At 37.8% G+C, this 15,945-nt stretch overlaps 2 protein-coding genes across 4 annotated transcripts in view; one reads left to right on the forward strand and one right to left on the reverse strand.

The window, feature by feature from the left end:
- Positions 1–4,368: 4,368 nt before the first annotated feature.
- bet1l (Bet1 golgi vesicular membrane trafficking protein-like) lies at positions 4,369–9,958 on the reverse strand. Of its 3 annotated transcripts, none has more exons than XM_059334993.1 (4): positions 9,923–9,958; positions 5,832–5,917; positions 5,627–5,683; positions 4,369–5,072 (listed from the first exon to the last, which is right to left on the reverse strand). In XM_059334993.1, exons 1-4 carry the CDS (start codon positions 9,939–9,941, stop codon positions 4,905–4,907), a joined length of 330 nt encoding a protein of 109 aa, XP_059190976.1. In that variant the 5' UTR covers positions 9,942–9,958; the 3' UTR covers positions 4,369–4,904. The 3 variants fall into 3 exon arrangements, with proteins under 3 accessions (XP_059190976.1, XP_059190977.1, XP_059190975.1); XM_059334994.1 differs by lacking the exon at positions 9,923–9,958 and adding an exon at positions 7,540–7,568; XM_059334992.1 differs by lacking the exon at positions 9,923–9,958 and adding an exon at positions 6,973–7,099.
- The window catches only part of LOC131973126 (plasma membrane calcium-transporting ATPase 1-like), a 32,987-nt gene continuing 24,046 nt past the window's right edge, over positions 7,005–15,945 (forward strand). The window contains exons 1-2 of the mRNA XM_059334991.1: positions 7,005–7,145; positions 14,383–14,673. Coding sequence (XP_059190974.1) covers positions 14,478–14,673 — 196 coding nt within the window. The 5' untranslated portion in view covers positions 7,005–7,145; positions 14,383–14,477. The remainder of the gene's footprint in view (positions 7,146–14,382; positions 14,674–15,945) is intronic.

The following is a 15,945-nucleotide window of genomic DNA, read 5'->3' on the forward strand; positions in this document are numbered from 1 at the left end:
GGTACTTGTTTTAATATTCTTGGACATCATGTAGGACCATAGAATTACAGTAAAAAATAACATTAAATATGATGTTTTTGAAATCCTCTAAAAATTGTACAGAATCTGGTTGGTGGTCAGTTACAAATGTCTTCTCTCATACATCAGGATTTCTGAAAGTGCTGTGAAGGAAACTAACTTCAATGTGATTCTGGATTCTTTTTATGAATAAAAAACAAGATGAAATAGCTGTAATGCCCGTTTTGTGTGCATAAACATCTAAATCTGGTTACAGTTTCCTTCATAGATTTGCTCAAGCAGCCAGTATTTTCTGACTTTTTTTCACGCTTTCACATGTTTTATCACTGTCATTTTTCTGCTGCTGCCCTCCAGTCTGCTTGAGGATCCAACAGATGCTTCAACATCCTCTTCCTCCGTCTCATCCCTCCATCCCGACCCTCCTGCCTGTGGCTCAGAGCAGAAGGAGCAGAGAAAAGAGGAGAGAGGATCATCGCTGTAAGTCTCCTGATATAGTCTCCTTTTTTTTTTTTTTTTAAGAAAACAGCTGCACTGGCTATAAATGATGTCATGTTTAATGAAACTGTGATTGGCTGTTTTGGGCTGTTTTGGATCTCTGTCAGTGAATTCATGATAGAAACTGTAGGAGGCATGCTGCCATATCCAAATAAATCACTGGCCATTTTATTAGGTACACATGTGCAACTGCTCGTTAACACAGATATTTACATTTACATTGTCATTTAGCAGACGCTTTTATCCAAAGCGACTTACAGAAAAAGGGAAACAATCAAGGTATAGTGCGATAAGAGCCATTAGTGCAGCAATAGTGATGATTCTTTAAGGAGTAGGATTGTCGTGTGGTGCTTGGAAAGGAGATGCTCTCTGAAAAACTGGGTCTTCAGGAGTTATTTAAAGGTAGAGAGGGACGCCCCTGCTCTGGTAGGAACTAGTAGTGCGTTCCACCAACCGGGAACAACAAACGCAAAGAGTTTGGATTGCCTTGGACGAACGGGTGGCAGAGCCAGGCGCTGTTCATTGGAAGAGCCCTGAATCAGGGCGTTCAAGTAGGTGTGTGCAGTACTGGAGACAACTTTGTAGGCGAGCATTAGAGATTTGAATTTGGCAGTGATCCATGTGGCGATGTCTGAGAGGCAATCTGAGACCCATGCAGAGACCGAGGGGTCATCAGGAGGAAATGACAGAGAGAGCCGAGTGTCATCTGCAAAGCAGTGATAGTAGAAGCCATGTGAGTGGATAATCTGACCCAGGGAGGTGGTGTAGATAGCAAATAGCAGGGGCCCAAGCATTGAGCCTTGGGGGACCCCTGTGGTTAGGCGTTTTCTTATCAGCCAATCACATGGCAGCAGCTCAATGCATTTAGACATGTAGACATGGTGAAGACGAGCTAACTTAGTGAAAAATAATCAGTATATAGTATTTTTTATAGCAGTTTTAGGATGGGATATTTTTGTCCTCTTAGGTAACAAGTTGGAGTTTTTTTCATTGAGAAGCATCATGTAAACAAACTGGCATTTAGAAGGTTACCATTCTGAAAGTGAATGGACCTTCGGTTATGATCAGGATTGTAGCTGGTTACATGATTTAACCCAGTAAAAGTGGAAAATAATATTGATTTATACACTCACCGGCCACTTTATTAGGTACACGTTTAACTGCTGCAAATATCTAATCAGCCAATCACATGGTAGCAGTTCAATGCATTTGGGCATGTAGACATGGTGAAGGTGGTTTAGGTGACCCTGAACGTAGCATGGTTGTTGGTCTGAGTGTTTCACAAACTGCTGATCTAACAACCATCTCTGGGGTTTACAGAGAATGGTCCGAAAAAAGAGAAAATATCTAGTGAGCAGCAGTTCTCTGAGTTTTGTTGATGCCAGAGGTCAGAGGAGAATGACCAGACTGGTTCAACAGTGACTCAAATAACCACTTGTTACAGCCAAAATGTTCATCCAGTAAGTCAGAATAAAAAAATCTATTATTATTATTAGGTCATATAGGTGAGGTTGTGCTGAAAAAAATATACCAACATGGCATTTAAACATTTTTTAAGTGGTGTATACAGGCAGGATGAAAAGGATTCTAAAATGGACAAAATAGCCCAAGACTCCATAGAGTTAACAGGCTGAGTGACTTCATTGAGACAAAGCATCCTGGAGGTTGGTTGTGTTGGAGCTGAACAGGATGTGGAGATGGCAGCGTTCATCAGAAACCTCTCACTCAGGATAATGAAACAAATTGTTTTCTGCTGTGGAGCATTTACACGGTATGAGACTGTCAGAAACAGACAACCACACCAGGCTGTTTAATTTCACTGAACATGTTTTAATTTGTGGTAGCAGAGACGAGACGGCAGCTCCTGATGACATCAGCTCAGCCTCCGTCTGATTTACATCCTCCAGACTGAAACTGATCTCATGAACCTGCTGGATTCTCCGGATACAGTTTGTTGCTTTGATTATATTCATTATCTGTAAAATGTTTTTCAATGACTGCTGGAATATCAAAACCTCAAAAATCTCTAAAGGAGCACTAAACCTCTTCAAGGACCCCTATGAATCACACTTGGAACTAGGCCTGTCACATAATCACTACATCGACTTATCATTTGATATATTAAAATTGACGCGATAGTTTTTTTCTGGACTTGATATGTTGTCGTTTACATGCGTGACTTTTTGTGCTTTTTGTGTTGTGTTTGACCCATTTAAGCCAGGAAAGCATCACCGCATTTCTACCATTAAAGCCGGGAAAGCGGACACGTCGTTTTGTAGTGTTTGTAGTTTTTTTCCACCTATTTTCAGTCTCTTGACCAATGAAATGCATCAGAATACATGTGGGAGTGTCGCAATGCAACATGGGACTTTTCCAGAACTGAAATCATGGCGGAAAACGACTATATTGGAAGGAGCTCAGATATAACAGCTGTAAGCTCTCAAATTCTTTTTTTTCATTTCCAGAAAAACTGCAGGTTTTAGGGGGTTATTTTAAAATCGCCCAGAGGTTTTACAGGCATTTTTTACAGGCGTTTTAGGCCTAAATGGGTTAAAGTAAAGCTGCAAATGTTTGACAGGCAGTACGAATTGCTGAAAAAAAATAAATATATATATATTTCCCAAGCAGCCATTCCAGCTGTTTATATGTTATTTTAATAATAAAATAATCTAAAACATAATTTTTATTTCAGTGCAATTTTTTGTTAACATAGCCTGAAAGTCTATTTTATTTGTTTCGGTTGTAGTTTATTTGTGTTTTATTTATATAGGAAATTTTAATATTTATTTTCCATATTTCAATTCCAATATTAAATATTCTTGAGATTTAAAAATTCATAGCTGTGGAAAAGGATATACCTATTATGCTCCAATATCGTTATAAAACTACAACATCGATGCAATATTATCGTTTATCCTGATAGTTTCTGGGAAAATATATCGTCCTAAAAATATGTTATTGTGACAGGCCTACCTGGAACCTGCTCTGGGAAAAAGACTAAAATTAAAATCTCACTAAAACAAAATGTGCAAAAAAAAAAAAAATCAAGAGCCAAAATACTCAGGAGGATAGAAAGAAACACTGATCCAGTTTATATCTACAGATGGACTTTTATTTTGGTACAAAATATGTGTGTTAAACACAGGAACTGACTGTGTTTTATTAGATTAATTTTTGTTAGTCATCAGTAAATTATTTTCCCGAACAGTTTCACCAACATATGTGCGCCTCCTCTATTCCAGAAGGAAACAGGTTTCATTGGAAACATACACTGAACTAAAACTCCTCAAACTAAAGTAAAAACACAACTGAACACATGAAATTTAAAAAATGGTATCATCAGTTACAGCATTTGGTCTGAGTATTTGCCTGAAGCCTCGTATTTTGTCAGTAACTGCAGGATAAATGCAAATGAATTAGTACCTCTTAATAATTTTTCTGTTTAGAAAATATAATATATACAAAAATAAAATATACTCACTGATAAACTGCCAATTAAAGGAAAAGAACAATGTTTTTCTAGAGATTAAATACTTTTTTCCCCACCTCCATGACCATTCTAAATAAATTAAAAATTATTAGACCCTTGTATTCTTCAATTTCTTGTTAATTTTAATGCCTGGTACAACTAAAGGTACATTTGTTTGGACAATTATAATGATAGCAAAACTAAAACAAAAAAACATGGAAAATGATGGAAAATGTCTAGATATCAGCTCTTAAATTAAACTCTTATGAGCTATTTTTGTTGTTTTCATTATATTTGTCACAACAAATGTACGTTTAGTTGTACCAGGCGTTAAAATGAACAAGAAATTTATGAAAACAAGGGTTGTTTAATAATTTTTTCCATGACTATGTCCCACAACCCCCGAAAAAACACAATTTAAATAGATTTCATGCAGCTGAAAGTTGCATTTAGATATTTAGTCGGTTTGATTAATTTGTCACAGTTTGAACATATCAACTGTAGCTCAATAATTGCTTTAAATCATGAGACACATGTTGTTTTGGGGCGGTTCATCAGCCTCTCACACTCAGCTGCTGGGGTTTCTTCTCCCACCTGTGCTGCATTCAGGCTCCACCTCCTCTTTGTGTTGCAGAATGGTAAAGCCCCGAAGTCGAGGTATGTTTTTTTTTAATTTTTTTTTATAAATAGACGCCAGCATCTTCAGTATGACCACGCTCTGAGCCGGCTGACACCACCTGCTGGTCACTTCAATAATTCAACAAAATGTTTTCTGTCTACTGCCTGTTTGTTTTCTCACTTTGCAGAATAAAAGAGTGTAGTCCTGTGCAGGAAGAGCCACAGAGGTGATTTAGTCTACAGTCTCGGCTCCACATCAGGGCCAGCTACTGGCTGGAGGGGGAAAAAAAGCTTTGTTTTCCTGTCAGCGCTGAATCCTGGAGACCATGTAGTAGAGCAGGAAGAAGGCCAGGACCAGGCCCACGGAGACGTAGCAGAGGATGCGGCGGTTGTCTCTGCCGGATCGAACCATGGTGGAGAAACGCTTCACGCTGCCGCTCAGCAGGCCAGTCGCACTCAGGAAGTTTGAGTCCTGAAAGGAAAAGGAGAAGAATACTTTAAGTGAGCAGAGATGCCCCTGGATTACAAGTAACCTTAGGTTCAAGGTTCTTCTTAAACAGTTTCCAGTTTATTTTACAGCTGTTTCAGACATATAATGTAATTATTGATATCGTCATTCTGAAGTTTAACTCTGTCAAGATGGCAAATTTATTTTTCTTCTTTAACCCTTTATCAGGCAAAGAACTAGATTTGGTAACTTCAGGTAATACTTCGAGAAAAAAGTTGTAAATTTACTAGATTAAAGTGGCAAATCTACAAGAAAAAAAGTTGCAGATTGTAGAGATTTAAAGTGGCAAATCTGTGCGAAAAAAGTTGCAGATTGAAGAGAAAAAAGTGGGGAAAAAAGCAACTTTTCTTTTCCTCCCAGATTCATCCTTTGAGAAAAAGTACAGTTGATATATGATTTAAACAGACACCTGCCAGCCAATCAGAAACTGGCTGTTACTTAGGACATGGCTAGAAATGACAAAAAACAACACAGATCTATATAAAATATAAATTGCTTTATAAACCCGAAGGACTCACCATGCCGTCCAGATACTCGTTCTGATCATCAGCCTCTCTGTCGATGTCGTATGCCAGCTGGCAGATTAAGAGACAGGACACATGATGCAGTTAAAAATCAGACCGTTTTGGGATTTAGATCAAATTCAGATGAATAGCTCAAGCCTATATTAGAAATGATGAAGCTGGTGGATGATGATGTGAGTTGTTGTTTGTTGTGACTCACAGATTTCAGTCTGGAGACTTTGGTGGCCAGGTTCTCAGCCAGCCGTTTGTTTTCAGTGTCCAGCATGTCGTCCACAGAGCCATGACCTAAAAACAAAAGTAAACAGTCATTGTTGTAGACAGTATCTTTCTGCGTCAAGTTCTGCTGTTACATTCCACATTACTTTTTCACAAATATCAATCAGAATCAAAATGAATTGATTTATTCCCGAAGGTAAATTCAGTAAGTCTCTTAACTCTTGACTGAATCAAATCAAGATTTAAAAAAACAAGGCATGTTGTTTAACTGTAACATGTAAATCAGTTTCTAAACTCATAACACTTTATTTTACCAGTCTCATAGTTTCCTAATAATCTAGTAAAAAGGGACTGATATGAAACTGTAGCTCCTTAGGAAGGTTCCTCAAAAGAACAATTTAACCTGGTACTAATTATAGGTAAAAAATGCATCATAGATTAGAATTTCAAAGTTTTACACACCAATTGTTTACCTTATACATATCTTGTTTATCATATTGGGTCTGCTAAATAACTTATGCATATTTGTTATTTACATTTATTTTTCCACATATCTGTGTATTTTCTTTACCTTTGTTCAGCTTGGTTGCCCTTATACTGTTATTTTTATTTAGTGAAGCCGATTTAAACTGATTTCTGTCAGTTTTGGCCAAACAACACAGGTTTTTTTTTTTGTCTGATTAAGAAAAATGGCTAATGAACTACATAACTGGGTATTTAGTAACCTTCTGAATAATAATCTATTTTACTTGTAAGTAGTATGGTACATTTACTGGCTATTTAACAGCCAAATATTCACAGTATGTAATGCTGCGTTCGAATGCACTCGGAACTTTCGGAATATTCGACCCTCGATTCGGAAAAGTGCAATAGAACGGCCTTTGAACTCGGGGTAGGATCCAAGCAGCCCGAGTAGGTCGGAAATACGTGGAAACGTTAAAGCAAATGGCGCCACACCCCGTGAGAGGTAAACAGTCACTTTATCGTCAACATTTAGTCTGATATGTGTCATTTAATTTAGCATTTGTGTTCCTAAAAGTGTAGGCCATGTTTGCATGTTCCGAGTGCAAGCGAACGCAAATATTCACAGTATGTAATTAAACTGTTTCATGACGTCATCTAACAGTTATAGGTGTCGCGTGGGCAGTTGGCCGTTGGCGCGGTTAGTTGGTGACGTAGAGTGTGGACATTTAAAAACTCTCTCTTTGCTGGAGTCTCCTCCGGCTTCACGTCCATGGCTTGGCGATAGTGCGTGAAATTGTAAAAATATTTTACCAGGATAAAGCAGAAAATTGAGGTAAGTATATACAAAGCTTTATACAATTGTGATTTCATCATTTGTATGTATAGTTAAGTGACTAACCAGTCGCTAATTTGACGGCTCGACCTAACGTCTGTAACTCTGTGAGCGAGCAAACGGTAATCTAACGGCTGTCCGTTAGCTAAAGTTTGCTACTATTAATTTTTCTAACATGGTATTTGTATTCTATAATTTGCTTCACATTAATAAGTCAGATTTTCTAGTGGTTTCATTTTTAGTTTACGATAACGATTCACTTAAGGACAAGTGGGTGACGCGATTTCCAACTGTCAAATGACCCAACGGTCTGACCCGCTTGTTAGATACAGATACTTAACGGTAGCTAACGTTGCTAGATGTTAGCATTGACTAGTACTGATAATTAACTTACTGTACTCCATACGGACAGTTCAACCGTTGCTTAGTGACAGTCACGTGTTATGTTAGTGACGTGTGACGTTGTAGTGACGTTATGTTACGATACCGCTTTTCTGGAGCTGTTTTATTTTCTTCCAAAAATGCTTTTCGCAATTCTAATTCCTATACGGCAAAGACATGACCAACCATACCCTCCCTCAGATTGGCTTATCATGGTATTTTAAACCTAACCTTTACCAATCTCACTACGAAGAGCTAACGTTGGTACATTTCGATAGATAGCACATATCGTCACCCTGTTAAAATAATCGCCTACCTCATTTTTTCAAGTTTTGCAGGAAACACAAAAAAAACTTAAGACACCAAAAGTGTAAGATATGACATTTGTTGATCATTTCACTCAAAAAGGATGTAACAAAGGATGGCTATTGGTATAGTAATAACACTGTGTGTAATTTCAATCAATCAATCAAACTTTATTTATATAGCCCTTTTCATACATAAAAATGCAACACAAAGTGCTTTACAAAAAATAAGAAAGAACAAACAATAAATAATAAAAATGACAAAACCCACCCCTCCCTCCCCCACATACACATCTGTAAGTATACATACACAAACATGCACACACGCATTTAGTCATGCACACACACAAACACACTCAGACTCACACACAGCACATATTGATTGACAGTGTAGAGACATGGCAAGGCACCGAGGATCCAGATGAGGAAAACTTAAGAGAAATACATGACTTTGGCAATTTTTTTAACAAGTTGTGACTTAAGCAAGACATGGTAACACTTTATTTTGAAGGTGTCTACATAAGAGTCACACAAGCCTGTCAGAAACATGACATGACAAGTATCATGAGCATTAATGTTACTTCAAAGTGTCATTAATGTTCATGACACATCCCATGTCATGTTTATGACACGCTCATGTCACTCTTATGTAGACACCTTAGAGTAAAGTGTTACCAATATTAGTGTCAACAATAAAACACTGATAAACTAAACTGATAACTGAACAATCTCTCCTATTTTAACAAAAAATGACTTTGGCGATTATTTTAACAGTGTGATGCATAACACAGGTGTTGTGCCGTATTAAGCACCCCTGCCGTGAAAAGCACCCCCTCGTGTGTATATATATATATATATATATATATATATATATATATATATATATATACACACACACACACACACACTCTCACATAAACACATACTTAGGAGTTTATATTCAATGATAAGTAGACCAAGAAAAAAAACAACACACTGACACTTCAATATACATATATATATATATATATATATATACACTCACACAAACACATACTTAGGAGTTTATATTATATATATTTACAAATATTATGGAAGACAACACAGTAAGCAGGCTATTAATTAATGACATCAATAACCATTTACCCGATTTTTGTTATCTGTGACTGTGATTGTGGGAAAGTATGACTATTGTGGAATCCATGAGCGCATTTAAACATGAATCATTAACACAAAACTGGACGCTAGACAGAACGTGACATGGAATGAGAATATAATTTTTGTCATTGTGTGTACGTTGTCATTTGTAGTAAATTAAACATGAGCATTTAGTCCTTTTTGACATTTACTCGTGAATAAGAGATCTGTGTTATATTAAGAGATCTGAGGGGGTGCTTAATACGGCACAACACCGGCACCGTGTCAAACTAATAGATTAAACAGTAGCCGCAGTCTGCTCCTCAATCGAATATTTTTCCTTCTGTTCAAACGATGTTTTCTCATGACATAATGTGCTGAAACCACTGACAGACCGCGTCCTGTTACGTTTCTTCGAAACAGGACTACCGTGTCCTGATCGAGGGACTGAAGGAATGTCAACAGGAAACTGTTAGTCCTGTTAGCATAAATATTAACAGGTCTCTCACGGCAGAGTTTTCCCCCCTTGTGACGTTAATTTAAGAAAGCCAATTGTGTCAGTCATTGACAAACATATATAACAATTGATTCCTTGCTCGGGTTGTTAACGTTAGATGGTAATGAAGTACCCAATTCTAAGCATATATCAATCTTTTTATTTCTAACTTGCGGGGAAAATGTTAAGATTTTGTGGACTGTGTAAACCTTTCCGTTCACAGTAGTCAAGACTTGTGTGATGTGAGAACAGCTAGCAGTGGCAAACGGATACAACCCATAACTAGTTAGCGTGCTAGCTTATTTCCAGTGTTTTGCTCGAAGTGAATTTAACTACAGATCGAGACAATAAATAAACTCCTGAGTCGATCCGCCATTTGAGTTATACACACCGTCACACTATTAAAAGTGTCAACCTGCAGTGGTGAAGACAGTTAATGGTTCAATATTTAGAAATGAATACGTGTCAATATACATTACCTCTATTCCAGTCCGCCATGTTGACGAGTGACGACACGATCAGCTGTGTGTGCGTTTCATAGATCCACATGACCGATTCGCCACTCCCCCTTTGAAGCGGACCCCTCCCGTTTGTGTGTGTGTGTGTGTGTGTGTGTTTAAATTAAATTAATCCACAACAGTGATCATTTAATAGCATTACATTCCAGTTTCCATCTATGGCATGAAGAACATTCCTGATATTTTGTTTAATATCATTGATGAATCGAATACAACTTACTTTTTTGAGACAAAATTTCTCCTTTTATCACAAGTCTCCCCATTCATATCACCCTGCTATGTTTTCCTACCATAAAAGTATGTATGACGTCACAAACATTACCATAAAAGTATGGTATGAAACAGCATAAATGCAGTAGAAGGTTTTCATTCAACAAAAAATGCATAAGAAAGGAGATTTTGATTCAAGCAGGCCAGTGTTTGCTACTGTGTGTGCAGTTTGATGACTATGTGTTACCATTGGGTGGCAGCACAAACACACACACAGACAAAAAAACACTTATTGCAGGGATTGGTAAACTGATCCCAGGTCAACTTTCACAGTGTTGAGTAATCAGTTTGGCCAGAATGTATCAAGCAAGTTTATCTTACAGACATTTAGCGTCTTTATGAGATAATTTATTTGAGCTATTACAGTCTCTGTCTTACTCATTTTAAGATCTAAGTTGTATCTACATTTTTAAGTATGTATTGTTAAGACATATATCAGTAATTTGTATTAGTCATGGTATTTTGGCAGCATGAATCAGAGCTCTAACAGACTAGTTAATGTGAGAAGGCTTGGCTATTCCCTTGCTCATCTGTCCAGTGATTCCTGAAGACATTTCTTTGGTAGATTGAGTTTTAGAGTGTAGGGTCAAAGGTCCTGCTAGCTCAGTGTGAAAACACTATCATGCAAACATGAAACAGTGATATCACCCTATGTGTGTGTGTGTAGTTTCAGTTAATCCTCCTGTGTCTCTATGTGTTGTAATCCACCTGTGTGTGTGTGTGTGTGTGTGTGTGTGTGTGTGTGTGTGTGTGTTTGTGCGCGCGCCCCTGACGTCAGCTGGCATCACTGCAGCTCAGAGGGTGGGGGGAAGGGAAATGTACATAAGTTTTGTTTGCTTCTCTAAGAAAACAAAACAATATTAGTAAACAATGACACAAAGACAGTCATAGCACTTAGAATAAAAAATAAATACGATAGATATTACAGTTAGATGGTTGAAAGACTGCTTCTTTGTAGTTGTGGTAAACTAGTAAGTGACAGCGCGTGGCTGGAATTGTTTTCACCTTCGTGTCTTTCTGTGGGAATAGACATCTAGTTATAGTTTAAAGTGGGGGTCAAAGATCAGTGACACAGCATCTTCTTAAATTTAAGCGTCAAACACTTTACACAACATTGCACACGTAATTTACTCCTCTGTCCCCTTTTGTGTCTTTTGTTTGGGGAAGTAACCTTAAATGTGCATGAGGTACTTATTCATGTCAGTGATATATGAAATAATTTTGATACACTTTGAAACACCTGAATTTAGTAGCTTGCATTTATTCCAACAAGATCTTGCTCATGTTCAAAATGTTCCGCAGTGCACGTTCAAAACATGTCCAACATATCTGTGTGTGATATTGTAATTTATTGAGAATGAATTCACAATATTTCAATATATCTGCCCTGTAGTCGGCAGTGCATTCATTTATAACTCCTCTGGGAAGGTTGTATCTTATTTGGTACATCTGAAAGATATTAAAGATAGATATTAAAGAAGATATTAAACCCTGTTTGAGACTCTTGTGAAAAACACAAAATTTTGAGAAGCGGCTTTGCCATTTAATTTCTGGTGAAAAGCTTAACTACTGCAAAATCTACCGCAGTGTCCTTGTTGCTAAATGCCTACACCTGCCTACACCAATGTTCTGGGATTCATAAGAAAATGGTCTAGGTAAAGATGAGAAATGTTTTAGTTAATTTATATACCACATATGAAAATATATATCTGTTCCAAACCAGCTCAAGTGTAGAAAAAATAGTGAAACTGTATGCTCAGTGTCCTCACTCAGGTCAAATAGTGGGGATGGAAAAATGTGGTCCTGATCCTCTGACCCCCATATTTGTAGTTTTACATTTTCTCCTCAAGTTCATTTGGATATTATGTATTACTCTCAGCAGGTGGAGCTGCAGAAGCAACATGTTTTTAATAGAGTCCGTGTGGACCTTGTGTGTGACTCTTTGTGGACCTGGTGTGTGTGCAGACATGGTCTGTGACTCTGTGTAGACGCGGTGTGTTCTTCTCTGCAGGAGTAGCTGCAGCAGCAGTGTCTCTGGCGCTCACTGAAGCCACAGATTGTCTAATTAGATTAAGCGAGGCTTTCCTCAGATAATCATTTAGCCAGCTCCTGTTTTTTCCTCCGATGGAGTGCTGCTTGTGGCTGTGAGCTTGCTGAAGGTCAAACTGAATTTTTGAACAACGGGCTGGTTTTGATAGAAAATTGGGGTCTTGGAGCAGGTGTTCACGCTGCTGGCTGAGGAGCTGTGGCTGGGTTATGGGCTTTTTCTGGAGCTTTGAGTGTGACGCTCCTCAGAGTAATCAGACTGCCACTAATACCTGCTTCTGCTAACAGGAGGCGATGGGGGAAGTTACTGTAAGTAAAGCCTTTATTTTCTTCAGCGCTGCAGTGATGTTTTATTATGTTTTTGTATAATGTTTTATTAGAGATGTGGCTGAGAATTATATTTCTATCAAACGGCCTAAATGTTTTTCCTTGGTTTTGTGGGCTGGCTGCTTAGTCTATTCAGCTGCTTCACACAGCTTGGTTGTAGAGTATTGTGTTATGCTGTGATGACCAGGTCATTATTAACCAATCAAAAGCTAATTCTCCTAATAAAATCTATGATACAGTTGAATCTCTCCAATGTGAAGATGCGCAGCCCCTCTGTGTTTTCTGTTGTAAGATGAATCTCTGAATCTTTTTTAATGTTTATTAACGTCACTAATTAAGCTCTAGTTTTGTACTGTATGGAGGAATACTCTGTCCATCATTTCGAGCAGATAACTTCTGTTCAGCCTGTTTACCTCCCAGTAGCTCTTTTCTTTCTTTTCATCCTTAAACAGGCTGCTTCTTTGTTGCTCAGATTAAGCCTTGGCTGACTGATTGACACAGATTACAGTTGAAGGCACAGAGGTCACAACCTATGAGGAACAAATATAAAGGCTTTCAGTTCACACACCAGCAGGCACAACACTCTACACCACTCACAATCTGTTTAAAGTGAATCAACAGTTAAAATTACAGATTTTTTTTTATAACTTAGTAACCAATCATACAGCTGGTTACTAATTATGATGAGGGGAGGCAATTTAAGAAGCACAATGCTTGGCACTTAATTGAGTTTGACCATGAGATCCCAAAACTGATCAAACTTTACATGTTGTTTGAGTATTTTTTTAATTCTCGTACAGAAAAAATAGACATTTAACAAGTCATTTATATTTTGTTCCTGCCTTTATTTCTCCTGATTTACCCCTGCTTGCAGCCCTTGAGCAAGCTACTGTTCTCAGAGTCGGTTCTTGGGCAAAGAGGGTAGAATATACATTATAAAATACAAAAAGTCAAATCAAGCTCATTAGTTTTTATATATTTCCTAACTGATTCCTAAACTATCCTGGGAAATCATGCCACAATAAAACAATCATATTTTCTTTTCTTATTGTTTTTGATTGTTTTTTGTTTTTTTTAAAGATGTAACCGAATGCATGACAGGGAACCCAGTGGTCACTTCAATGTATGTTGATATTGGCTAAATATTGTGATATTACATTTTATTTACTTAGCTGTTCTATTATTTTAGTAAAAATATTTACAGTACTGTGCAAGTTTTAGGCATGTGTGAAAAAATGCTGTAAAATCAGAATGCTTTCAAAAATATATTTTTTTAATGTAAAAGTTTATTTTTTATCAATTAACAAAATGCAAAGTGGCACAGAAGAAAATTCTAAATCAAATATTTGTGTGACCACTCTTTGCCTTCAAACCAGCATAAATTCTTCTTGGCAATTTTTCACACCTGCTGACTTTTGCACAGTGCTGTATGACCCCCCACAATCTCATGTGTAAAATTCTGGTAGAGAAGTCTTAAATCCTTCTTTAACCTTCTTCTTTTTTGCCAGAAAAAGTAGAATTTAAATATGTTCACTTAACAATTATCAGAATCAGTCTTCAAAACCCTTCATGTGTAATTTCTATGCAATTATAAAGTGTAAACCCCCACGTTTCCAGAAACAATACTAAGGACATGACCCATGTGTCCTACAGCGAGCCCTAACTGTTAAGCCTAATTACGCCCCTTTGTGTGGTGATATTTCTACACAATTACCCTAAAGGCACTTTGTTTTCCAATGAGACCTCTGACATGACCCAATCTATCTATTTCCTTACAGTCACAGAGTCCCTGTCAAGCCAAATCTGCACCTCAGGCTGACCACTGAGTCTGTGTTTTTTGGGAGGCCACTGTCGAGTCCCAGAGGAAGGAGACATGGCCAACAACTCTTTTCGTGGGTCCAAACATGGACCGCGTGGCGAGGCCAACCACGAGGCGGAATTCAGCTGCTCAGCACAAGCTCTAATGGATCTAATAGACGAGAAAGGACCAGATGCATTGACAGTCATCAAGGATAAATATGTAGATGTTAATGGACTGTGTGCCAGGCTGAGAACGTCACCTGTCGAAGGTAAATATGTCCAGAACCTCTGCTTCTGTGTTTCAGTTTTTTTCTACAGCAACAGCACTGACTGCCTGCTGGAGCATCACAGCACCTGAAATGTGTGTAAAACTAAACTTAAGTTCAGCCACAGGCGGTGTGATGCTCCACTAGAAATACAGTCTAGTGTTTTCAGTCAGATGCACTTTGGTATATATGATGTTTTCAGCGGTGACTCATATACCCCTCCTCCTGAAGTGGACACCAGCATACAAACTGAGGACATATTAGGTTTAGTCTGGCTCAAGGGACTTTTGACTGTGATGGTCAAAGTCAAATGTGACCTGCAGCCTCCGTTGATCCTGCTCTGCTTTCTGTCAGCTTCAGGACAATATGAGATAAACATGTTCCATTCTTTAAATACTGCATTTAAATCCAGAAAAGCTGAAATGGAGGCCACTCTGAAGCAAGTTTCAGCGTTGTGAAGTGTTCTAAAGTTTCACTTGAAAGGTTTAAAAGATGATAGAAAGAAAGTCTTTAAACTGAGATGATTCTTAGGTTTATGCTTTATGAATACCACAGATTGTGTCTTTATCTAGCAATGCAATAATTGATAACTGGTCATTTGATTGGTATTAGCTGTGAAAGCATTAGTGGAAACAAAGTAGTGAATTAGGGGAAAAGAATGTTGTTTTCTGATTGTTTCCCAGTAGTTACATTTTAAAGCACAAATAAACACGGCTAAAATTGGCATTGCCAGATTTTGCATGAACAGAGCAACAGCAGTACAATTAAAAAACTGAGGTCAAAGCCGACCACAAGCACCACATCGCAGTCAGACTTCATATAGGATTTAAGTGCTTTTTCTATGTCATATTTTCGGGAAAACTCATTACCTTTTTTGATAACTTACACGTCATATTTGTCCCAGTGATCCAGATTTAATGTCAAAATGCTAAATAAAACAGGACAGATAGGACACACCTCTTCATATGGGGATTTTGTGATACTTCTCATTCCTATTAACTTGTAAAATATGAAGTAGTTTTAATGTACTTTAACTTCCTCCACTCCATATTTTTACTGTCTTTTGTTGGGGGACAGGGGGTCTTTAGGGACCCATAGCAAGTTAAATGTAGATGCCAAATAGAAGTGGTTTACATCATCTCAAAGCTGGGAAGCTCTGTCAAGTTTGCGTCTGGGGGACAAGCACTTTTATTCTGTAAAGTGCTGAGTAACTCCTTTATAGTGAATACACCTAGCAAAGCCATATACCCTCTGATTGGTCAAGGTCTGTAGTTT

This window comes from Centropristis striata, chromosome 6 (assembly GCF_030273125.1).
Source record: "Centropristis striata isolate RG_2023a ecotype Rhode Island chromosome 6, C.striata_1.0, whole genome shotgun sequence".
In the NCBI taxonomy this organism is placed as follows: Eukaryota; Metazoa; Chordata; class Actinopteri; order Perciformes; family Serranidae; genus Centropristis; species Centropristis striata.